This window comes from Phaseolus vulgaris, chromosome 2, assembly GCF_000499845.2.
Source record: "Phaseolus vulgaris cultivar G19833 chromosome 2, P. vulgaris v2.0, whole genome shotgun sequence".
Taxonomy (NCBI): domain Eukaryota; kingdom Viridiplantae; phylum Streptophyta; class Magnoliopsida; order Fabales; family Fabaceae; genus Phaseolus; species Phaseolus vulgaris.
Window position 1 is genome coordinate 23935922 of NC_023758.2, and position 26477 is coordinate 23962398.

General features: G+C 30.4%; 3 protein-coding genes across 11 annotated transcripts; all 3 read left to right on the top strand.

The window, feature by feature from the left end:
• The first annotated feature begins 568 nt into the window (after positions 1 to 568).
• Positions 569 to 4608, top strand: LOC137810995 (uncharacterized). Its single transcript, XM_068612528.1, has 7 exons — positions 569 to 1113; positions 1288 to 1367; positions 2126 to 2313; positions 2495 to 2618; positions 2877 to 4087; positions 4204 to 4264; positions 4364 to 4608. Exons 1-7 carry the CDS (start codon positions 842 to 844, stop codon positions 4366 to 4368), a joined length of 1941 nt encoding a protein of 646 aa, XP_068468629.1. The 5' UTR covers positions 569 to 841; the 3' UTR covers positions 4369 to 4608.
• Positions 4609 to 11070: 6462 nt separating this feature from the next.
• LOC137809231 (uncharacterized) lies at positions 11071 to 12373 on the top strand. Its single transcript, XM_068610365.1, has 3 exons — positions 11071 to 11526; positions 11616 to 11841; positions 11925 to 12373. The coding sequence occupies exons 1-3, from the start codon at positions 11071 to 11073 to the stop codon at positions 12371 to 12373; spliced, it is 1131 nt and encodes a 376-aa protein (XP_068466466.1).
• Positions 12374 to 18219: 5846 nt separating this feature from the next.
• LOC137810996 (uncharacterized) lies at positions 18220 to 24773 on the top strand. Of its 9 annotated transcripts, none has more exons than XM_068612532.1 (15): positions 18220 to 18625; positions 18775 to 18909; positions 19573 to 20076; positions 20384 to 20552; positions 20654 to 20806; positions 21594 to 21691; positions 21861 to 21952; positions 22330 to 22400; positions 22496 to 22631; positions 23023 to 23082; positions 23167 to 23249; positions 23473 to 23552; positions 23631 to 23701; positions 24244 to 24301; positions 24468 to 24773. In XM_068612532.1, the coding sequence occupies exons 3-15, from the start codon at positions 19660 to 19662 to the stop codon at positions 24585 to 24587; spliced, it is 1608 nt and encodes a 535-aa protein (XP_068468633.1). In that variant the 5' UTR covers positions 18220 to 18625; positions 18775 to 18909; positions 19573 to 19659; the 3' UTR covers positions 24588 to 24773. The 9 variants fall into 9 exon arrangements, 5 of the variants coding, with proteins under 5 accessions (XP_068468633.1, XP_068468630.1, XP_068468631.1 ...); XR_011081009.1 differs by having other exon boundaries at positions 18227 to 18625; positions 18775 to 18856; positions 23453 to 23552; XR_011081012.1 differs by having other exon boundaries at positions 18227 to 18625; positions 18775 to 18856; positions 23184 to 23249; positions 23453 to 23552.
• The last annotated feature ends 1704 nt before the right edge of the window (positions 24774 to 26477 follow it).

A 26477-nucleotide genomic window follows, 5' to 3' on the forward strand; every position in this document is an offset into this window, starting at 1 on the left:
TGTCGTCTCAATTAATTCTTACTTAAAATATAAAAAAAATTAATATGATTGGAAGTTACTGTTAGATAGAATAATATTTATAACCAACAATAAATTTTGAATAATAGAAAGAAGAATTTGAATAAAATATTTCTTAAAACGAAAATTAGAAAAGCATAAAAAAAAGAGTGAGAAAGTAAATACTGTTATTATAGTTAGAATGTGAATGAATAATATAATAATAATATGTTGATACATGTGTAGGGTAGTGGTATATGGCGAAAGAAGAATAGGAGTTGGTCCATTTGGATCATGTTTTTAGCGTTGAACATAATAGCGAGTAGGGCCCACCCACAATGAGTGGCGTTTCCTCGGTAACAACTAACCACGTGCTGTTCGAGAAACGCAGAATCGGACAGACGTAAGAGTCGCTTTTGTCCATTCATTCACAATCTTCATGGATTATCAGCCATCAAATTTAAACACTTATTAGTAATTAATTAATAAGAATAAATAATATGAACCAAAGCATAAAAAATATTAATTTAATGCATAGTCATGAAAGGTAAAAGCGAAAAGGCAAAAAAATGATTTGTTTTCCCTAAGGAAAAAAAATAAATAAAAAAGGAAAGAAGAAAGAAGGAGGAAACAAACAAGTCCCCCTACATCTGCACCAAGTCCATTTTTCAACTCCAATTCCGTGTGCCCACTCACTATATCAGACCGACCAGAGGCCTAAATCTCAATTCCCAATTCCTCCGTTTAGGGTTTCTCTCTCTCGAAGTCCGCTCGCTCCAATTCATGTTTCCATATGCTTGATTGATTCTCTTCGCATCGATTCTCTCTTTGATTCGATTCTTCTATGGAACCGCAGCTACAGCCCAAGCCGCAACCCGCGGTGGAGGTTCATGGAGGGGATATTGAGAAGTCATATGTCACGGAGGTTCGCAACGTTGACATGGCTGAGGCAAACGACGGTTGTTGCGTCACCGTTTTGAAGCGGAAGCGTGGTCGTCCGGCCAAGGGAAACCGTGTTCTGAAAACCACGGCACCGCCGACTAAGCATAAAAAAGACGAGGAGGATGTTTGTTTCATATGCTTCGACGGTGGAAGCCTCGTTCTCTGCGATCGCCGGTGAGTCGTCACCGCTTCGTCCTGTTTGTGATTGATTTCTCGATTTTGCGATAATTGATATTCACTTTGTAAATTCAGTTTCAGTTTGGGTTTAATACTGTAAGTAAGGGGTTTTTACTCAGTTGTAATCATTGGAAGATTCATGCATCTCACTCTCTCTCTCTCTCTCTCCAGGGGATGCCCTAAAGCGTATCATCCCTCGTGTATTAAGCGGGACGAGGCGTTTTTTCGCTCAAAGGCCAAATGGAATTGCGGTATTCTGTTCTAAGACTGTGTTCATTCTTTTCGTGTATATGTGTGCTGTTTTGCTTGAATACCCTAACTGGCATGCAAGTGGATACTTTATACTGCTGAAACTGAAGGAATAATATCTATGGTTGGTTGTACTTGCATATAGTGTGTTTTCTATGTTCAGTAATTATTGTAAACTGAGGAGTTTTAATTAAAGTATGGAGTTGCAGAATCTTGTACATTTTTATCATATGAGAAGGGATATTTCTATTAATTCAAATTTTTGAAACTGAAAAGTTTTAATACCTTGCATTTACGTTTCATCCCTTAAATGCAATCTGATTGTTGTAAATGAATGAAATCTGAATTTGAACTTTTGAAAATTATAGTTAAATATAGTGTTGGTGTACTGGTGACAAAATTGTGTCATGGGAACGTTTCTTTGGAGGGGGAAATGCATGTACAAGTGACATTTACTCCTATTGCATAGATAACTTAATGTAGTAGCATATATTTTCCTGTGCATTCTCTTCTTTTCTGTGTTTTTGTTTAGAAGATTTGAATAAATTTCCTCGATTATAGAGAACAAGCTCAATGTTATTCAATGATATCAACTTATTGTTGCCCATTAAGGAGTTTAACAATTATTACATTTTCCAATAAGTGGACATTTACTTATCATTTTTGAGAAGTCAATCCTCTTTCTTTGTTTTGGGTTTTAATATTTTAGCATGTATTAAAATCTTTCCTTTAATAAACATTCATTTTTTCCACTACTCAGGTTGGCACATATGTAGCCTTTGTGGGAAGGGGTCGCATTATATGTGCTATACTTGTACATATTCTTTGTGCAAGGGGTGTACAAAAAGGGCAGATTTTGTCTCTGTCAGGGAAAATAAAGGCTTATGCGGAATATGCAAGAGGACCATAATGCTGGTAGAGAATTGTGCTCAGGGTGATAAGGCAGTGGTATGTTAATCTTTCATAATATATATATATATATATATATATATATATATATATATATATATATATATATATATATATATGCATGCACAGCCTCTACTCTGTGTCAGGGATGGGGAAGCAGTTTGTTTGATGCTACTTGTTCTTATAGTTTTTTTGTTTGTTCCTTGTGTTGTTTTTATAGTCTGAAGTGGATTTTGATGACAAGAGCAGCTGGGAGTATCTTTTCAAGGTTTATTGGACATATTTGAAGGAGAAGCTATCTTTGACCATTGATGAGATCCTTGAAGCTAAAAATCCATGCAAAGGTACTTGTTCCAGAATGTACCTTATGTTTTAAGGTTCAAACTTGCCATTAACTTTATCATTTTAGGTTCACATAGAAATAGACTCACTTAATTTGAAAAACAAGACTATAAGACATGATAAACAGATATAATTGGAATGGTTTCCGAATGATGTTAGATGCAGTACAGAAAACTTGCTCACTACCTGTGTGCCAACTGTGAATATATGTATAATACAGAACCAAATTGAAACAGAAGATAATGATATCACTAATGCAGGGGTTGCGAGATTAGAAGTATCAGGTGTTGCAGCAGGTGTTTCATCACTATTTCTCTCTCCAAAGACGGAGCTGCCAATTGGCAATATTGCGAATGATAAATTATGGCATTATCAGGATCCAACCGGGAAGGTTCAAGGACCTTTCTCTTTATTGCAGCTTTATACGTGGAATGTGAGTGGATATTTTCCGGTAGATCTCAGAATATGGAGGATAGATGAGACACAAGATAATGCTGCATTGTTAATTGATGTGCTGAGTGGGAAGTGCTCAAAACTTGTGTCATTGACATACGACAGCCAGAAGCTGTCTTTGGAGACCAATAGTACATTGGAAAATAAAGAAAGTAGTCAGGATGGTGGTGGTGAGCACAATGTGACAACAAACGGAAATTCTGCTAATCACCAAATTGTTGAGCAGTGTGGGGAGCAAAAATTGGTTGATACCTGTACACAATCTAATGGTAAAGATGAATCTGTTAAGAGCAATGGTTGGCACTCTCAGTCTCCGGGTTGGACTATACAAGCAGATGGGAATAATAATGAGGGGCAAAGTGGAAATTCTGAAAGGAGGGAGGAGTCACCCAAATGTGAGGACCGTCCTCATTTACATCCTTCACTACCTTCAACTGCATTTTGTGAAAAACTCGAAGAGAATCCCTCTGATAAATTAGAGGAAGTTCATAAGATAGAGGTGAAGTCTGAAGATAATGGAAATTTTGACTTGAACAGAATTTTTGATGGTCAAAGTAATAGTGGACAAACTTATCAGAAACAATCAGACAGTGAGGATAATTCAGGGCAGTCTTCTGGTCAGAACTGGAGTTGCCCTAGTGTAACTAATCCAGTTTGTAACCTATCTACATGGCTTTCAATCTTTGGCGAACCAAATGATTTGGATGAGTCAGTTTCAGATCTGTTGGCTGAAGTGGAGGCAATGGAGTCGCGTGGTGGTGGCCTGGAATCTCCCACTTCGATCATGAAATGTGGTGAGGAGTTGACTGACGGTTCTATAACTGATTGTCTTAGTTTTGCAGATGGGCTTAGCCCAATGCTTGATGCAGCAGGTAAAGGTGACGCACTGAGCTCCTCAGGTGATTTACACTTTCCATTAAAAACCACAACACCAGATGAACCAACTAAGCAAGCCGATGTGGACCATCAATATCAAAAGATATCTGGGAAGCATACATCAAAGAGTTCAGAAGTTGAGGTGTGTTTTAGGCTAAGAAAATTATTTTGATAGTCTCATTTTTTAATATATTAGTTTTAGAAGGGCTACTTTTGGTCGACTAGAAAGTAAAATTTTACGTATTATTTTTTATGCAGTCTACTTTCTCTAAGATTAGCTGGAATCCAACCATTCAATTTTCCTGGGATCCTCCTAATTGTAAGTCTATCATATTTCGTACTATTTTGAATATTTTGCTTGCCATTCATAATTTACTAAATCTGGACATTTTGCTAAAATGGTTATTTTGATTTACAGGTTGACATGACAGATTATGTTGAAGGCCATTTTTCTTATCTTTAGGCTACACAGATCTTAGAAAAAACTTAAATTGGATACATATTATCATGTTCATAACAGCATTCTTTGCAAACATAACCTCTCGCCTTCGTTGTTTGCTTGTTGATGAAGAAAAGAAAGAGCGGTAGGGTTCTTGTTAGTCTTGTCTATTCTGCTATGCAATCTCATTGAATTTTAAATGTGAAGTACTTTCTTAGGTTTCATTCTCGGACAGTACCGTATTTGACTTTCCTTCAAAATTTCATAGAAATTAATAATTAACAGCTTAGATACTGTTTTTCAAAATCCTTACATTGAATTCTGCTATAATTAACGCATTATAAAATGGATATCATCCAGCCTGCTAGTGACATGAACGACCATGCACCAGGAAACTAGGAATCAAGTTGCTTGTAATAGGTTGTATATATGTGGACAAACTGGGTTCAACATTGTTAGCATTAGACTGCCAATTGACATTCATTGTGATTGCAATAACTCTTGTTTTAGCACTGTTATTTCTTTTAGATTTGTAAATCATGTAAACTATGTTCAAGATTTATTCAAATAAATTTGCTTGTATGCCCAAAAGCTTGGCTGTTTTAACAAAAAAAATAAATTCAGACTTGGTCAATTAGTTCGTGAATGTGTGTAGAAAGGTTTTTTTATGAATGAATGTTGTTTTCCAAGTTATATTGTTATATGAAAATTAAAAATTAAAAAATAAAAAAAATCTACAATACGTATTTACTCATAGATAACAAGATTCTAAAAAAATATTTATTTTTATATAATCAAAATTTATGGATGGTGTAATAGTTGTATATTGTCATCTAATCAATTTGTTACTTATAATAAATTTATTATTTTAAAAATATATTGGCAATTTTTTTAAAGTAGGACAAATTTTCATCACATATATTAGTTTTGTGATTTCTTCTTTCATGTGATTTTTCTAACCACAATTTGTTTATTATGGAGCCTTCTTTTTCTTATATTCACCTCTATATTTTTTTTTCTCTTCTAACTTGTTTTCATTCTCTCTCTTATTCTCCATCATTTTCTTTGTTTCAATAACAAAAGGTAGAACAAATTGAATTAAAGATTAAACTTTTAACTTAATATTATAATCCAATATTTTCAAGCATATATACAGTATATGCAAGGTAAGAGAGCCATCTTGCAACTTAACTCGGGTTGAGGTTTAGAGAACGATTGAAGTTGTTCCTCTTCTTCCTTGGTCAGTCGATCAGATTGCCCTTCAATTCCACTCCCTACAAACTCCTTCCTCTCCTCTGTTCGTTATACTCCTCGGTCTTCACATAGTCTCGACCTGGATGGTACCTGCAGAAGGCACTCCAACGCTCAAGTCAAATTTAGTATTCAGCACTCGATTCCTGAGTACTGTGTAATGATGTACCTGGTTCTTGAAATTTGTGTTATTTATATTATTTTGGTAGACCTTTCTTATTGAGCCAGATTAGGGAACCGAGTCATGTTTAGAATTGCATTACATATCTCTTTATATCTCTTTATTGCTGATTAGTCTCACTAACTTTGCTTAAGCGTAATTGGATTTGTGGTGTCAGTCGGCGTAATGATCAAGTTCGAGACATGATCTCGGTCGTACGGACTCAGTTTAAAAAAAAAATCCCTTTTATAATCACCTAAGAAAAGAAGGTGTGTGTATATGTTTGAGAGTATTTAATATTCATTTAATTTGTTAAAGAAGATCAAATATATACTACCTTAAGAATGTTCACAAAATATTTTCCAAAATAATGACATCTAGAATATTCAACCATGTAAGGAAAGGATTGGTAACCTTAAGTTAAAAATATTATGATTAAAGGGAATAAAATGTATAAAATAAAAAATGGTGAAAATCATAATGTGTTGTCATAGTAAAAAAGGGAAAGCATTAAAATTAAGATAGTATTTGTAAAAGATTACAAAATTAAGATAAATTATGTAGAACATTGATGCAGTGTGTAGAATTTAAAGGGTGTAATGATTCATACCAAAATCTATCAAAGTATCTAAATGAATAAGTGTTTATTTTTTATGGACATAATTTATCCGAGTTTAGATTAATTTAATTTGACTGAGATAAATAAAGTTCCATTAGAGATTATATATTTTTCCAAAGATTTAACTCCAATGGTAGAACTACATTGGGCTTAATTCAATAATAACTTGTATTTAACCCTTTGGTTAAATAAACAAATTTTTACATAGATATAACTATTTAATATATTGACACATCTTTAAAAAATCATGAAAAAATTCAGCTACAATATTTTAATGAAACTATTTTTTTTTTCTTAAAATACATGTTTATATCACAAAAATATATGACGCGGTGAATAATTGAAGAAACAAATTACACAAATAATTACAAATTAAAATAAATTACACTTATGCGATTGTATTTTTTGAGATTATACATTTTTTTTATTTTGTTAATGTTTGTAATAACTTATAAAGATAAGCAATGTTGTATTTTTAAAAAATTAAGAAGATGGTGCAATATATAAAAATTGTCAAGGAAATATTTTGAATAATTAAAATTTTCATATAGGAGTAGAACAAAGGCATATAAAAAAAAAGAAAAAAAACATTATTTAAGCAACTTTTATAGAAGAATAAAAAACAAGGATATTGTACATTAAAAGTATATGTTAACCTAACACCTCTAAAAATTAGCAAGTTTCACTTGGTATATTAAAAAGACAAAACATTAGTTATAAATATGAAATTAATGAAAGTTCTTTAAGTAACTTAGATAATCATTACTTAATATTCTATGAAGAATTTAGAATTTTTTTTTTCTTCACATATATGTTGCATAGATGTGAGACTCAATGACTCGATGTTTTATGGAAGTAAATGACAATCTTTATATAACATGTCATCATAACTACAGAGAATCCAATATCCTCCATCAAAGCATTTAATGTTTTCCTTACATATTTTTGAAATATGGAGGTCCAATAAATGATAACTTTTGAATAAACTAACATAAACATAAGTATAAGCACATCACATACTAAGTGTTGCAATATCATCTAATTATTATTTAAAACTAACATATCCTAAAGATAAGACTTTTTTAGCTCACGTACTAATTCACATTTGAAATTCTAAAATTCTTTCTCATTCTGTAATTGAAAATTCACGATTAAAAAATACATTTTTTTTATTTTAAAAATAAAATTGAAAAAACAAAATTTCATTCTTGAAGAAAAAGTATTGGAATAAAAAAAAATATATTTTAAAAAAAAAATCCAAAAAAGAAAATGTGAAAAAAGAGATTTCGAAATTCAAAAAAGTACTTAAAGAAAATCAAATCCAAAAATGTATTCTGGATTATCAAAACTAAAATATATTTTGAGTTGTAACTCACGTCTATTTAAAAACTAAAAAAATATTTTGATAATTTCGCATAAGATATTGGATGCATATATAAATTTATTGGGTGGAAGAAGCAATTGTGACTAAATAGATTGAGCCCATAAAAGTTGGTCAGAATTGCCCACAAACACAGGGCAAATTGTTCCTGCACCTCCATACTTCCTTCTTATATCTCTATTTTTTTTTTTCAATTTCAACCCTATCCTTATGACTATTTTAGTGGAGAGTTTGATGACTTTTTCTTTCTTTTCAAGTGGTGTTGGGTGTGGTCACTGATGTTATTTGGTGATTGTTGGTAAGTCGGTGGTTGATATAAGTTTTGTAATTGTTCATTTTTTGTTTGTTCATTTTTTTAACTTTTTTTTATATCAAATTGTAAAATTCATAACACCCATTACTATAATATGTATTTTAATAATTCCAAATCCAAAAAATACCCTAAGGATTGTACATTTCAAAATATATTTTAAAATTATATTCTATATTGTACAATATGGAAGATATATATTTTCATATTGTAAAAACTGAAATACATATTATAGTAAGAGATATTACAAATTGTACAAAATTATTACCTTATGAATTTTGTAATCCTTGATGATTTTTTTAAAAAAATAAATTATTTTAGATTTTAAAATTTGGAAGGTATTGAGAGGTATAAATAGAAAAAAATAACATTTCCAAATGTAGAATCCAAAAAAATGGTCTTTCCGAATGACCTATTGGGTGTCTAAAAAAGTTATAGAGGTGCATGAAGAACAATCCAAACACATTACTAAAAAAACATGTTTCTTCTAACACAAACTATTAAGTATCAAGCGACACATCTGATATTTCACAAAACCATGACTCTGACACACATTTTCATTCCTTCCCTAAGGGCTTGTTTGCTTCCAGGGGTGGTCCTGTTGTCGACGACGGAAGTCACAACACCACCCCATTTGGATCCATGAATTGTTGCGGGTGAGGATGGAAGGAAAGAGAAATGAGAGTGAATTTCGGTTCTCTCCAAAGATGAAGAGAAAGTTGAGCTGAGGAGAGGGAGTGCCACGTCATTCATAGTAAGTTACTTTGGTGCCCTTGCTTTTGTGTTGAACAGTGCCCCTGCATGCATGCCACATGAAAGCATCATATTCCTGACTTGGCTCAGGAATCGTTTGACCGTGTGAAAGTGTGAAAGGTGAGTGAATGCAGTGGGTGAGGTGGGTGGGTGTGGAATGAAGCTGGCTATATAAAACGAAGCATGAAGGTGGTTCCTTCATTCACAAAAAAGCAAAGAAAGCGAGCCATTAGAGAGTGTAGTGTAGTGTGGTTGGAGAGATTCGTAAGCCATCATAGTTTGTGGTAGGGGCTTGAGTTACGTATAGCTTGTTCATCTCACGTCCTGGGTTCATCTCTGTGGTTCATCTGGGTTCATCTGTGGGTTTCTCTGAGGTGAGACCATGTCTTTGAATGGTGCTTAATCAATTATGGTTAAATTAGAACTGGTCACATAATCGATTATGGTGAAGATAATCGATTAAGCAAAGTTAGTAATCGATTATCTGTAAAAATTTCAATCCATAATCGATTATCTGAAGTGTGGAAAAAGGGTCATAATCGATTATTTATTGTCATAATCGATTATGCTTGATTTTTGCCTACTAACATAATCGTTTATCCATGGATAATCGATTATCCTATGTATATAACTGAAGGGATAATCGATTATGTTCTAAATTTTTTGAAATACTGTGTTTCTTATTTTGTTTTATGTGGTTTTCAGGCACTCGTGGTGATGTGTTCTTCATCCTATCAGTCATCCTATTGTGTTGTTCTTGCTTATCTTCAGGTTTTTAAATTTTTTTATGTAAAGTTATTTTTTTTATTTCTGTTTTATATTTATGTTTGGATGATTATGGTTTTGTAATATAATTTGTTTAGAATTTAGTTTAGTTAATTATGTTAAGGAGTTAGTAAATTAATGTTGATTGTAATATAATTTGTTTAGACTTTAGTTTAGTTAATTATGTTAAGGAGTTAGTAAACTAATTTCTTTATTTGATTTATTGTTTTAATTTTTGTAGATAGTTATAATTTTTATAAGATTTAAGAAAAATATTTATTTGTATGAAATGAATGATTTCCAGAATGGAAACAAAAATTTGTAAAGTTTAGGTTTTTGATTATAGTAAACATAAATTATTAATGTTATAATTAAATCAAATAAAAAAATGTTGTAGTGATTAAAGAAAACTGAAAAGTTTAGTTAAATATTGTTTATAAGAGAATAGATTTATTTATTTTAAATGATTGGACAAAAATTATTAATGTTATCATTAAAAACATTAAAAAAATGTTTTAGTTTTTTTTTTATAAGATTTAATTGTTTATAAGAAAAAAATTAATGTTTTTAAAATGAATATTTTTACAATTGGAAATAGAAATTTGTAATTTGTAGGTTTTTTAAAAAGTAATTGATATTTTAGAAGTGGTATTTTTAATTGATATTTTAATAATAAATGTAGAAAGTAATTATTTATTTAAAAATTAATTGTTTATAAAAAAGATTTACAAAATTTAATTTAGAGAATGGAATTCAAAATTTTAAAAATATTTTTATAGGGTTTTTATTTTTGTAGATTTAACATAATTTATTAATATTATAATTAAAAACATTATAAAAATATTGTAGTAATTAAAAAAAAAACAGTCAAAGTTTTGAGTAGAAATATGATTTTGAGTTAATTTTTTTTAATTTGTATTTCACATTAATTATTGGTGTTAGAATTAAATGTTATAGTAATTTAAAAAGTCGAAAAAAGTTTACATAAGAAATATGAATTTGTAATAATAATTTTAGATAGTTATTAGTGTTTAAAAATTAAATTGTTTATAAGAAATAATATTTTATTTGTAAATAATATTTTTACAGAATACAAATAAAATTTGTTAATGTTTAGTTAATATTTTTTGAGATTGTACATAAATTATTTGGTTTGTTTACATTTATTTGTTGTTTGATTAAATTATGTTATTGAATGATATAGTACTTTTTATGAATTTTTTTATTAAAATTAATTAAAAGTACGTTTTAGGGTAACTGTATTGGTGTACTTTTACACCGATACGGTAACCGCATTCGGTATGAATTCGGAAAGAAATTATGACGAGGCAGAGATGGTACACTTTGAGGAAACAGTTGCAATTTATGACGATCTTGTTGCGGCAAACATGAATTTAATTTCACAAATCGAAGAACAAATAAAAAAAATAATGAAGGTGCATCAGTCATGATTCTTTGTATGATTGCTTTTGGGTTGAAATTGTTACGCACGGTGCCTACTGCAAGCAACTGTATCAGTGAGTCCCAATCACAAAAAGAGCGTCGCAGACAAGAATTTATGGAGTACTTGGTTCACACTGAACAATCTCGTCACATTATTCGCATGGGACCGAAAGCTTTCATTAAATTATGTGAACGAATACGGGGAACTAGACTTGTTAAAGATGCATATCGATCAACCGTGAAAGAACAAGTAGCGAAATTTCTGCACATTATTGGACATAATGTGAAGAATCGAAGTGTGTCATTCTTTTTCCATCGGTCTGGAGAAACAGTTTCCCGTCACTTTCATAATATTTTGAGTGCAATTTTAAGGTTGGAGGGGGAATTCTTAATTCAACCAAATGGAACGGTTGTAGAACCACACATCCTTAACAACAGTCGATTTCTCCCCTACTTTAAGGTTTGTTGATAATAACATTACTTGAAATTATGTGTAATGTCTTCTTTAGTTTGTGTTTAATTAAAGTTATGAAATTTTGTTTACATTAGGATTGTTTAGGGGCCATAGATGGGAGTCATGTACGTGTTAAGGTTGCACGTGCTGATGCGCCTCGTTTTCGAGGGAGAAAAGATTGGCCAACCCAAAACATATTTGCAGCCTGTGACTTTGACATGAAGTTCACATATGTCTTAGCCGGTTGGGAAGGAACTACCTCCGATTCAAGGATATTGAAAGATGTTTTGGTACGAGGCGATCCTTTGGTTATTCCAGAAGGTTAGTTATAGGGGATTGGGTGTGCAGAAGAATTAAAAGGTTGTAGTAGTATATACTAACCCAGCTTTCCACAATCTTTGTAGGAAAATACTATCTTGGTGATGCAGTTTTTATGTTAAAACGAAATATAATAACACCTTATCGCGGGGTGAGATACCATTTGAAAAAATATTCGCGAAGAGGGCCACAAAATGCAAAAGAGTTGTTTAATCATCGATATTCATCACTTAGGAACGTAATTGAGAGAACCTTTGGGGTGCTTAAAAAACGTTTTCCAATTATAGCCAGTGGGACTGAGCCACATTATGATGTGAATACTATAACAAAAATTGTTTTAGCTTGTTGTATTCTGCATAACTTTCTACGCGGGATCGACAATGATGAGTCTCTGCTTGAAAAAGTAGATAATGAATTGTTAGAACAAGATATCCAACCAAGCACCACCCATGCTCGTGAACATGATTACATGATAGGGTGTGATATTAGGGACACTATAGCAAACGAAATATGGCAAGATTATGTAAACAATTAATTTCATGAAATAATATATTTTCTACCATTTTATACAAATGCAAAAAATCACACATGTTGGTCACCTTGCCATTGAGATTTGCGAAAAAATGATACATATTAAAGAAATAGATTGGATGACCATTGCTCATCTACAGTATGACGGTCTTAAGTTAACCCCTGGAACGATCCTTGAGGAACTTAATTTTGATCGAGCTCTAGCATTATCATCCATGATTCGTGAAGATGTTGAAGGTGAAAATCTCAAAAATGTCGGTAGTCTGAAAATGAATGACCGACTGTTGCATTACACATGGGTGCATATCTTGTGCCCTCGAGGAAGCAACTATGCACAACTACTGAATGAAGATATTTTTATGTTGTGGTTAATCTAGAATAATGTACGCATTAATTGGCCTTATTACATAATGCAACACATAATCAAATGTCGAGATAACAAGATGCCTCTCCCATATGCAAATTTGATAACGAGGATCTTGCAGGTGTATGGCTTCGACTTGCCGAATGAACAAACAATAATGCTAGGCTAGAATCATTACTTTGACAAAAAAAGTATGACCAAATTAAATATATTCCAGGTCAATGACATATGACAACTTGGTAGACCTCACCATGCACACGAAGAAGAGGATGAATTGCCAGCACAAGATGTTGAAGGTGGTCAACCTGAGGAGGCAAGCCCCACTCAAAGGGAATTGTTAACTCAAATTTTGTTCGGCATACAAAACATGAATACCCGAATTGACAGGGTTGATCAAAGGATAGACAGAATTGAGGATACATTCGACGTCATCAAGGCCATTGAGTGTGTTATCATTATGTTATTGTCTTTGTTATTTTTATTTCTAATTTTCATGTTGAACATTAATGAATTGTTATTGTTATTTTTGACGTTGACATTGTTATTATTATTGTTATTGTTAAGGTTTTATGCTACTTTTCATGCTACTTATTTACATAATCATATTGTTTTTAATGCAACTTTTTTACCATCTTATTACTTCGACAACATTGGTTAAGTGTCATTCAATGTCTGCGTATCACAACACGTCGTCATCTAGTTGTACTGGTTGTAGTGTGCAAAAACGTCGTACTTTTACCCATGCTACTGGGAGCACAAGTGCCTTCGTTGCTCCTATTTGTGATTGTGGACAATTTGATGTTTTGAGAGTAGCGACAACACAACAAAAATGCTGGAAATTTTTTTTGGGGTTGTCCCAACTACAAGGTAAAATTTATTCAATTAGGTTTGAAACAAACTTAAGAATATTATTTTAAACTTATTCATTGCTCAATTTTATTGTTTTCTTCAAAACAGATTAGAAGTGTCATGGTTCTCGGCTGTAATTTTTTCAAATGGTGCATTGAAGACGTTGCCGATGAAAAAGATGAAATTATTATCATACAACGGAATAAGACATGTCTTCTAGAAAACCGTTTGAAGGTCTCCACAAGAAGGATTCAAATGTTATTACTGGGAATGTCTTTTCTTTTTCTAATTAACATTATTATGTTCTTCATGTAATGACTTTATATTATATATTTTGACACCTACTTAATATTCATGTTATATTCTAAATTTCTATTTTTTTTTTAAAATATATTCATTTTTCTATTCATAATAATGAAAATTATTATTAAAATTAATTTTATATATATTTGTATATATATAACATAACATCATTTATAATATTAAAATTATGTAAATAAATTAACTTAAATAAAAAATAATTTTTAATTAATAAAATGTTAAATAATATAATTATACTTTAATTTTAAATTATAATTAACTAAAATATGAAATAGGATTAATCATTATTTATTCTTTTTTTTATATACCAGGGTAACTCACAAACTTTACTATTCAAAATAATTTGTAATATTCTTACAACTATCATATCACTCACAATTTTTAATAAACATTCCTCACACATTCACTCTAACATACCTCAATCCAAACAACCTCAACTTTCTTCACACTTTCACTCTCGCTCACCCTCAACTACACCCTTTAATCCAAACACACCATACAAGCTTTCAACATCATCTAACAAACGAACTTCTACTGGCGTTCTTCTTGTGAAGTTATGTTATCATTCATGTTTACTTAATTTATATCAAACAAAATTATAAAAAACACATGAAACAGTTACATATTTAAATAATTTATAATCAATTTTGTAATACAAACAAATAGCTACATATTATTTTAATAATTTATCATATAAAAACTTTTTGTTATCCAATCAGTATTATTTATCTTTAAATTGCCTTTCAATAATTTGTAAATAGAAACTTATTCAGATCATAATCCACTGTAATAATAATTGATTATACATATACTCAATTATTTAAATAATTTAATTTTCCAACTATCCCAAATACACTATAGGATTTTTACTCTTAATTCTGTAGGATTTTTTTTTACATAACTCTTAGCAACTTAATTGATTTTAAATTGTTTTCTTTTGAAACTTTTTTTTTCGAGAAATCTAAAAAAAAAATACCACATGTCTCAAAAAAAGGTTTTCCTTTTCATCAATATTCTAAAAGAGAACTCTCTTTTTATAATATTTCAATATATGCTACCAATAAAGTTTGACAAAATTAATAGACAATTGTTTTTCTATTATATGTAATATTCTGTTCTCTTTTTTTTTTCTTCACATAATCTTTCCAAGTTCTCTTTTTCTTTTCTAATATTTTAACTTCATCCTTTATCCTTTTAAATATCAAATCTCACTATTAAAAAATTATTAAATAGAAATCAATTTTAGAAACAACAAATAATTAGTTTGACTAAATTAAATACTATTTTAGAGATTAAACAAAATTATTGGTATCTAAATTAGTTTCTATTATTAATGAATATTTTTAAAATTGGTATATAATTAGTTACCAAGATTTTAATTAGGATTGAATTTACTTTGAATTGTACATTCATATGGACAATATTGGTTGAATTGATATGAATGTGAGAGTAATCTTAGTTGAAATTAAACATTTGAAATTTAATTAAAAGGAATTGAGTTGAGTTGATCTCAACTAACTACATATTTTTTTTTCATTCAAGCGAAAACGAAAACGAAATTAACCTCCCGTTTGCTTTTATGGATGTACTGTTCACAGGCAAAGAATTGAGGGTATATCAGCTATTTGGATCTGTGGTAGTGTGGAAAAGAGAGGGAGAGGATATACATGTGAACAATAAATATCTTCTCATCTCAAAATGAAGAGATGTAGAGGGAAAGTCATGCCAGCATCCCTTATTTCCAAATTTACCCTCATTTAAATGTGTCACAATGTTTCATTTGAATGTATTAGTATTTAAAATTTTTTTATTGTACCATGTTTAAAATATATATATATATATATGTAATATTTAAAATGAAGAAACAAATCATCATAAATTTTAAGGAATTTTTAAGTTTGTTTATTATTTTATAAAATATAAATTATGTAAATAATGATAAACCAGTGTAAAAAAAAATATAGTTAAATAAAATCTTCCATTTATATATTAGTTATTAGAGTAAATCAGGTTATACCTATTTTTCAAGTTCTAATAAGATATTTTATTAAATGTGGTTGGATTTAGTTTTGTTTAAAGAAAAGAATATAATATATCTAATTAACATTGAAAATATTACCTGGTTGGATCATGGGTATCACCAATACTAAACATTTTTCATTTTATTTTATCCTTATTTTTTATTAAATTTTTTTATGAAATCCTTTTCTATGGTTAATTAAGTTATATTTTTGTTGTTGTAGTATTTTTTAGATTGCTTTATTGTGAGGTTTTTTAATATTAAAAAATAGTAATTTTCTATTTATATAAAATGTGATTTATTTTATAATTTTATAGTATATGTTTAATATTTAAAGAAATTATTTGAAGTTATGTTTTTAATTAATTTGTTGTTGTGTTTATATTAATATATTTTTATGTATAGTTATTATGTTTATGAGTTATAATTTATTTATTATGATTTTTTTTATTGTTAATTACGTTATATTTTTTTAGTACTTTTTATTTTTCATTACTACAGGATTTTTAATATTAAAAAATAATATTTTTTTTATTTATATAAAATTTGATTTATTTTTTAATTTTATAGCACATGTTTAATATTTTAAAGAAATTACTTGAAGTTCTGTTTTTATTTAATTTGTTGAATACATAGTTTTTTCTAATTATAATTTTTATATTATACATATTTACATTTAACATATATTTTTTCTATTTATAATTTTTAAATCTATGAAATTTGTGAAAGTTGTTCATTTTTAAACAAGAACAACTCATTTTATTAATAATTTTTTTAATAGGCTAGGGTAAATCTGTAAAGTAACATTTCACACCTTTAAAAAACAAAATTAAAATTCCCTCACAATCATCACATAACTCACAAACTCCCATAAACTTTCCTCACACATCCACCCTAACATACCCTAATCCAAACACCCTCACTTTCTTCACACTTTCCTCACACATTCTCATACATCCACTCCCTCAAATCTTCACGCATCCCCTCCCTAATCCAAACAAAGCCTAAAAGTTTGGGTTCGGTTTTATTGCAGTCAAGTAAGCTCAAGTGAGAATTATGTTGTTTAAGTGAAAAATGTTTCACTCAAACAAAAATATAATATAAAATAATATGTTCTCTCCGATAATTTTGCTTAACCAAAATAAATTAGTTGAAATAACATATTTTCACTTAAACATTTATATTTCACCTATCTTTTTAGATGACTAAAGAGTGTTTATGAATTATATGCTTGTAGTAGAAAATGAATGAAGTGGATGTCATAAATTGTTTGAATGTATATTATAAGTAATAAAACCTATATAAATTAGTTGATATTTAATAATTTTTTAGTAATAAGAAATGAAAATTTATTACATATATGAAACGCTTTGAGTTTTTAATTTAGGTATCTTAAACTTATTTGATCAATCAAAATGAGTAATATAAAAAAACATTTGTAAATTTATCTTTTATAATATAAATCCGTATCTGTGATTTACAAATATGTATATATTTGATGAGTGAGTGATGAAATGAGATGATTAATTATAATTTCCTGTTGTTGTGATGATTTTAGATAGAGTTGTTTTGTTATTATAACATCTCTAATTTAAGATACTTATTCCTTTATTTATTATTTATGCAGTGATCTATTATGGATGAATGTGTATAATTATGTTTCAAGTTTATTTTAATGTGCTGTAAAATTTTATAAATAAAATAAATAAATTCAATGTAACTCAATTTAATTAATTTAAATTCAATTTTCACCACACTGATTTTGAAATCTATTAACTTCAAGTACAAAATTCACATTTTGCTTTTAGGTTATTTTTAAATAGCTTTTTCAATTAAAATTAGATTTTAATATAGATGATATATATGAATGTTTAATTTAATTTTTTTATTATATACATACTTAAGATAAAACTCTATTTTTAATGAAAAAACTATTTAAAATGTCAAATAGATTCTTTTATGGTACTTCCTTAAACCTTTTTAGAATGTCATATTTTAACTTTTTACATTCATTTTTTTATTCTTATAACATTTATTAAATGTGTGTTTAACCTTTCAAGTTAAGTAATTGTTATTATATTTTAAGATATTTTAACTATAACACCAATAATCATAATAAAATTATGACATTTATTTAAATGTGTTATTTTTATTATAATTTTAGTTGAAAGTATTTAAAGACATTGAATAAGATTAATATTAAAACATATAATATGAATAAATTATAATAATTAAAATTAAACAAAATTATTAAAATAGTTTATATATAAATAAAATTACAAGATTTTAAAACCCCAAAAATTACAAGAGAATGAATGCAGGGAGGGAAGCAGACAGAATGAGTGAAAACCAAAGGCATGCAAAGGGAAGCGCGTGAGAAATAGGAAAAGTCCCTTGTTCACGCGCCGGTCAACGGAGTAGAAGGATCAAAATCAGAATCTGGCGTGATCGAAACGACGATCTGGTGTGCATTTGGGGATAATGGCGGCGACGTCGTATCTGACGCCGACGCAGAGGTACGCGGCGGGAGCGTTGTTCGGGCTGGCTCTGAACCAGGCCCAAATTCACCAGACCCACCCGTTGGGCCTATCAACCGATGACTTCCCTTCTGACTCTGAAAAAACTTCTTCCAAGCTCGCAGTTTCCGAAGATCCCAACCTTTGGGTCCATGAACATCACGCTTTGCTTCGCCCTGTTTTCAAGTATCTATTCTCTCCAAAGCATAACTACACATGTTTGTTTCTACTGCATCTACTCGTGCCCATTTTCTACTTCGTTTTTATTCCCTGCATCCAATTATTGTGGCATGCCATTTCAGTGTTATTGAACAGTGTGTGTTGAGTTTGAGCAGGTACCTAGATATTGATCCCGTTGCATGGTCTGGACTCGAGGAAACTGCTGGCTCTTCTTCAGCTTCACGTCACGTCGGACCTGTACGGCATTCTACTCTTTCACTACCGTATCTTTGGATTCTAGAGTCTAAAATGTAATTCAATCGTATTTTGTAAATTCAGTTTCAAACCAAAATTAAGATGAGGCTTAGTTTACAATTTCATGCAACTGAAAACTAAGTGCATGTTTGGGTTAAAATTTGCAAACTTGTAGTTTTCATTTTGCATATCAAGTTTGCAAAGGGAACCCAAGTCTTGCTTTTGTAGAAATTTGGTTTTTGACAAAATATAAGGGTGGGATAGGAATGTGCTTTTATTGGTTAACGTGTAATGAAATTTACTCCCCAAATTGATTTTGGAACACCGCTAACAAGAATCCAAACATGGCCTAAATTAGGGACATTTTCACAGTTTTGAATCCAAATCTGTGGTTTTGATTTTCAATGTTTTGTTGCTTCCGGTATGTTCCTATATTCCAATTGTGGATTACCATATTCAACGAAAATTTTCTTTTGCTTCCCAAATGTAGTTTTCATTTTTTTTGGGTGAGGGGTAGGGAGCTAAACAGTGCAAGCATTGGATAATAATTTACAAAACTATGTGTGGCAGGTTACGGACTTCACTTGTCTTGTTTAGTTTTCCTTTCTCTAATAACTGCCACGTAGTCTTTTTTTTCTCTAACTCTTTTTGTCATAATTTTTTCGATATTAGTATAGTTTACGTACATCACTTAAGTATAATGTATGTAAACTTCGCAGTTCTTGAGACTATTATCAGAAGATTTTGGTGATGATTGTTCTCAAAGGTCAGATAAAGAACTTGCTTTGTCCGGAGCTGTTGATGCTATGGTACTTAGCCTGGAAAACAATTCAGAGTCTCTCAGGTCTAAAAGGGAGAAGCTACGTGAATACGAGCATCAATGTCGAGAAAAGTTTTTAAATTCTGATGTTCAACCAAATTCTGAGAAGGTAGATACGCAATTAGAAACCAAGGAGGAGACAGGTACTCCTTTCCATGATTGTGAAGAATCACCACATCAGGGATTAATTCATAGTAATATTGATGAGAGTCCAATTGAAGAGGTAATGATGCTCAGCTATCCAAGGAAAGTGGCAGTGCTTTACGAACTTCTCTCTGCTTGTCTATCAGATTTAGGTGAAAATAACAAGAAAGATGGCCGGAGGAGAAAGGGCTATGATGCTCGACATCGTGTCACTCTGCGGCTGCTGGCAACATGGCTGGATATCAAGTGGTCAAAAATGGTTGGTGAATGAATCAATTAATTAGCAATTAAATGTGGTCGAAAAACAACTTTGATAAATTTAGGTGGTCATGAGATCTAAGTATAAGTTTTTTTACTGTTTGTACTACTATGAAAGACATGGCACGAACTGATCTTCACTTTGGTGAAAATTGCCTATGCTTTTGCCCTTTATACTAAGTTACTTATTCAGCCTACTCTATATGGCGATATGCTATAAGCTTTGCTATTAATTGTCCCTTGTTAAAAAAAATCACTTTTATTATTTCCATATTTTCTAGTGATAAAGATGAATCTTCACTTTTCAGGAGGCAATTGAGACAATAGTTGCTAGTACTGCAATGGCTTTCATTAGAGAGCAAGAGTCAAGTAAAGAAGAAACTCCATCAAAAGAAGGCAAGTGGGATAAATGGAAGAGGGGTGGTATCATTGGTGCTGCTGCCTTAACTGGCGGAACTTTGATGGCTATTACTGGTGGTATGAATCTTAACATCTTTTCTGTGTTCTGGAATATAAAAAGACAAATTGAATGAATTTCCTTGTTGATTTGATTGTTTTTGTTTTTACTCATTAAACAGGCTTAGCTGCCCCAGCTATTGCTGCTGGACTTGGTGCTTTGGCTCCAACTTTGGGTACTCTGATCCCTGTAATTGGAGCAAGTGGATTTTCTGCAGCTGCTAGTGCTGCTGGAACTGTTGCTGGTTCTGTTGCTGTTGCTGCATCACTTGGAGGTATATGTTTCCTTATATGTGATTGGATTTTACTATAATCCTCTCATTTTCTGCTATTATGTCTTCAATTTATTTAGAAATAGTCTTTTTGTGAATTTCCAGTGTAGTCTAAGGATACTATCCCACCACCAACTACCAAGTCACTATCATACTTATATGCGTCTTAGTGGTTTAATATTCTCAATTGCTACATTTCTGGTCAACTTGTGTTTCTGTTACTTCAATTTATTGATTATTGATTAATGTAATCAATAAATTATATTAATTAGTTAATGTAATCAATACACCTAGAAAAAGGCTTGGTTGTTTACAGTAATCGCTTCAGTGAAATATGTTACAGTAGTTGCCTTTCTAAGAGGAGTTATAGAGGTTATATGGGATTTTTTATTTGCTTTTAAATATTCTGGAGGAGGAGTTTAGTATGCCCTTCAATACCGCCTATAAGCTATTATCTTGAAGCCCGTCCATGACTATTTGGTATAGTGTCGAGGTAGAGTTGATTCTGAATAAACTAGAGACAAATTGCATTGTAATGTGTAATTTTCTTTGGAAAATGAGAATTGATTCCTAATGTAAAACAAATGAAGTCTATGTTTAGCCATTGATTTACAATATTCCTTTTCAAATTGCAGTAGATGCTGGTTAGATGTTATTGGGATGTATTTATGATATATTGGACAAATAAACAACTCTCTTTCTCCATTTTTTTCTCTTTTTTTTGTATTACTATTGGTAATGCTCCTTTTATAGATGATGAAATATTTTATGTACTACTTTGTTTAACTAGCTGCTGGAGCTGGACTCTCTGGAACCAAAATGGCTAGGAGAGTTGGGGATGTTGATGAATTTGAATTCAAATTTATAGGAGAAACCCATAACCAAGGTGTAAGTTTTTACTCATTTCATATTCCTACTTTCTGGTGGCGACTATTTCTTTATTGAGTTATGATTTGTGTGCAGAGGGGAACACATCAAAACTTTGTCTAAACTTTCTCAAATTATCTAGCACTACTTTTCCAATTAGTTTATGATTTTATTTGGCTTCTGCTTGCAGCTGCTTGGAGTTGAGATCATGGTCTCTGGATTCGTCTTTGAGGATGACGATTTTATAAGGCCGTGGGAGGGAATGAATGACAACTCGGAGAGGTACACATAATTGCCTTTCCCCCCCTTCCTAAATGATTTGTTTGGTTAATCATTATTTAGGAAAAGTAGTTGATACAATTGTGAATATTATTGTTGAATATGGTGTTCCCTTAGCCAAGGGCAACATGTTGGTGCAAAATTACAGTATTAAATTTTAATGACTTGATTTTGTGCAATTTTTTTTTTCATTTTAAAAGCTGCAATATTTAGTTTTTTTGGTTCAAGTTATTTTGGTAAAATAACCACATATTTTTACTAGCTTCCTTTTGAGAGTTTTGAAAATTGGTGACTATTTCTCTAGAAGCATTTTCCAAAGAAGCACATAATTATGGCCTTGCTAAACAAATGACATTTCATATGGCCTTGCCAAAAGCTAGGTATGCTCTGCAGTGGGAGTCCAAGAATCTATATGCCCTGAGCTCTGCAATTCAGGATTGGGTTAAATCAAGTAATTGGTTTGGGTTCCAGGCTGCTGATACTTTTGTGTAGTGTATGAGTAGGGATGTATACGATTGGTGCCAATATTGCTGTGCTTTGCTTTAGGAATTGCAACGGAGCTGATGAGGCAAGGGGCAATGATGACGGTCTTGCATGGTCTTTTAACTGCATTGGCTTGGCCAGTTGCATTACTTGCAGCAACTGAATTCATAGACAGCACATGGACAATTGCTATTGACAGGTTCTTTTTTCTGTTGGTGTATATAGAAGTTTTGCTCAGTAAAAGGAAGAACATCTAATTTGTGTTCATTATTGAGTAGTGTTTCAATTGTTTTTATTGGATTGCAAATAGTGATGCAATTGCTTGTTAGTGGGTAATGATAGTAGTGTTTCATAAAGTTGAAAAACTGTCGTGGATGTTGGCAACCTTTTCATTACCTGTTTGTTAAATGTCATCATACACTGTCAAAACCAAGTAGTTGATGAACTGGGATGTTATCTTTTTGCCACTGTTTTTTTAACCAGAGGCTCAGCAAGGAGTAGGAGTTTTCAGTTTTTGTCATCGCAATAAAAAAATGTTAAGACAGTTTCCAGTCTTAGTTTGCAATTATCATGCTTATATCACTTTTCAGATCTGACAAGGCAGGGAAGTTGCTTGCCGAAGTATTATTGGGAGGATTGCAGGGAAATAGGTATTTTTCTTATTTCTAAATATCTTCTAAAAATTTAGCTCCTTTAAAATAGTATATGAAATATTTTTAATCTATGAATTTTAGGCCTGTTACACTTGTAGGTTACTCACTGGGGGCAAGAGTTATTTTCAAGTGTCTAGAGTGCTTGGCTGAAACAGAAAACAGTGGTATGTATTTCCACAGTTTTTGTATTCGATTGGATGTGATATTATTGCTTTCTTTTTGGTATTTTTTAATCTTATTGACTGTCTCTCGAAGGATAAGTTTTTTCTTCCCTCAAACTTTTCAACTGTGGTTATGGGTATATATGATAACATTTCTGTTGGGACTAAATTATTTGTTAATAAGATGTTCCTTTATTGATTTTGAGGTGCTGCTTCTGTTCATTAGCAGCTGAACTGGTTGAGAAAGTTGTTCTTCTTGGAGCACCCATTGCAATCATGGATGAGAATTGGGAAGCTGTTAGAAAGGTGGAAAGGGAATTAATTTTACTCTTGAATACTATGTATTGCTTTTATTAATTACTATGAGACCCTGGTATTCTGTAGATGGTAGCTGGAAGATTTGTAAATGTCTACTCAAGCAATGATTGGATGCTTGGAGTTGCTTTCCGTGCCAGGTACACAAAAATGTAGTGTTAGTATTCTGCAGATTTGTGAGTTTATTTTCCAATTGATCCACAGTACAAGCCGATATGAAGCTATCAGTTCTCCAAAGATTCACTTCACAATCAATTGAAAAAAGAAAGAATGACAAGAAGTTGTATTGGTGATTCTTGGACCAAATGTTTTTTATGCAGTTTTTCCATGAAGTCCTGAGTTATAGCGTTCTGTTCCTGCAATAACAGAGAATATGACTCCATATTTTATTGACTCTGTTTCATCTATTGATTGGGATACATAAAGTTCTGGTGACCATGGTCGATATTTGCATGATACCATTTTTGTGGCTGAACATATTCTCATATAACACGGTTATTTTTCACTGACTAAACGCATACTCACACAGTTTGATATGACACGATTTTTACAAACTAAGAGCATGCTCACATAATGCATTGTGTGAATAGAATGATTTTAAATATTAAAGAAAACAATGAAGAATTATTTGTAGACTTTTTAGTAGACAGCAGAAACTAACATAAAAATGGATTTTGTGCAGTCTACTTTCTCAAGGATTAGCTGGAATCCAACCTGTGAACATTCCTGGGATCCAAAATGTTAGTTTTTCCTATTCCCTTTGTGCATGAATATCGTTGCAAGTTGCTGTTTTTTTATTCATTTTGGGTTACCATTTCAAATTGGCATTTTAACTTATAAACTAGTGGTACCATTAATGATTCATTTTATTTGGATCTTTGCTAAAATGGTTCCTCGGATTTGCAGGTTGACGTGACAGATCACGTAGAGGGTCATTCTTCATATTTGTGGGCTACACAACAGGTCCTAGATGAACTTGAATTAGATGCGTATTATCCCCTTTTTAACATAATTTCCACCCAGTGATTCTTCCCTTTCACTGCCTTGTATATGGTACTATATAGCCAGCTAGCCATAGGAACAAAATATATTAATAAACCAAAACTCTCCATTTTATGTTATACTATGATGAAAAAGTATGTTTGTAAATTTTTAAATTATCAATATACTTTTGGAAAGGGCAACATCTAGGTTGCAAGGGTAAGCGTTAAAGCTCTGCCTCCATTGGATTTTTTGTTATCTGTTTATATATATATATATATATATTATTTCTTTTATTGTTTTGTATCCTCATCTTTCATAACTAATTTTTTAGTTTCCATGATTTAGGAAAAAACTAATAATTTGAAAGTGTTTTCTTTATATAATTATAACAATTAATAAATATTAAAATATTTTAACACTATTTTTATACATATTTTATTATAATTTATTTTATTTTTGATTGAAAATTACAAATAATCTTATTATAACATTATAAAAAATTAATTTTATAACTGATTTTTGTATGCACAAATCTTTATAACTTCAATTCAGTATAAGCTTTAGTAATATCTTTAATTTTAATAATTATCATAATTTTTAATATTTTATTTTATTATTATAAGAAAAAAATGACAATGTGTTTCCACTAGTGCTATAGAATATTTCTTGGTTAATCAACAAAATTTGAAAAGCAACACCGAAATGCTAAATGTTAAAATTTATTAAGTTTAACTAAGAAAGAATAACCATCTTGAAAATATCATATACCAAAAAGTTATAATAAATGTCTAGATTTCTTTTATCAGTTTATAGACTCATTCAAAGAATATCTGTACAAATGGAACATTTTCAGTGAGAGGGTAATTTTTAGAGAAATATTATTTTTATGAGATAAATAACAATTTTAGCACATATTTTTATTATATTACCCTAATATACTTTATTCTTTAAAGTGCAGTTTTATTTATTTATTTTAGAGGAGTAAAATTTGGAATAAGTACATGGGTTGGGCTAATAATGTTGAAATTGAGAAAAAGAGTTAACCCGAATTGAACTATCTAAACAAATCAATTAAATATTAAATCCAGGTAAGAAAAAAACTACCTTAAATTTGGTTTGGTTTAAAGAGGTCTACATATATTAAATATATTAACAAATATTTTAAGAAAAATGTTAATAAAAATAGAATATTTTAAATTCATAATTATATCTTTCTATTATTGCATCCTTCACTAAATAATTTCATATATTGTTCTATCAATTCCTATATTTCTATTAGGCTATTAGATAAGTACATGATGGGAAACCTTTCAAACAATAAGTATAAGTCAAGGAAATCAATGCTAGTTTATTTCATACCAACAATTAGCTTCACATGCAAATTAAAACCACGGTTTTGAATCTATTAAAAGAAAAGTGTTTGATGATAAAACACTTTTCCTTTAATAGGTATTCTATTTTTAGTAGTTTTTTTATTCATCATATCAAGTTTCGATGATATCTCATAAAAAATCATTTTTAATATAGATTACTAAAATTAATGATATTAACTAAGTTTCTAATGAAGTCAATTATTATTATTACTTATACTTAAAGTTCAAAAATAATATTACTATTCAACATCTCTTAATATGATATTATGAGATAGTCTATACTAAATATAACATGGTTAAAATTTTAAAGGTAAGACCAAAAACTTATTTACAATTAGTCTTTATAAATTTATCATTATTATTTAACCTGGGAACATGATATTCTTTTCAATTAAATAACTTTTCTATCAAAAACTCAATTCTCAACAGTTTTACTATATAAAATTTAAGTCACAATTAAAAAACATTATTTTATAATCCTAAAAATATGTTGTGTTGTCCTACTATTCATATGCAAAATCTTTGTATAACAATAATAAAGCATATTCGTTTTACATAC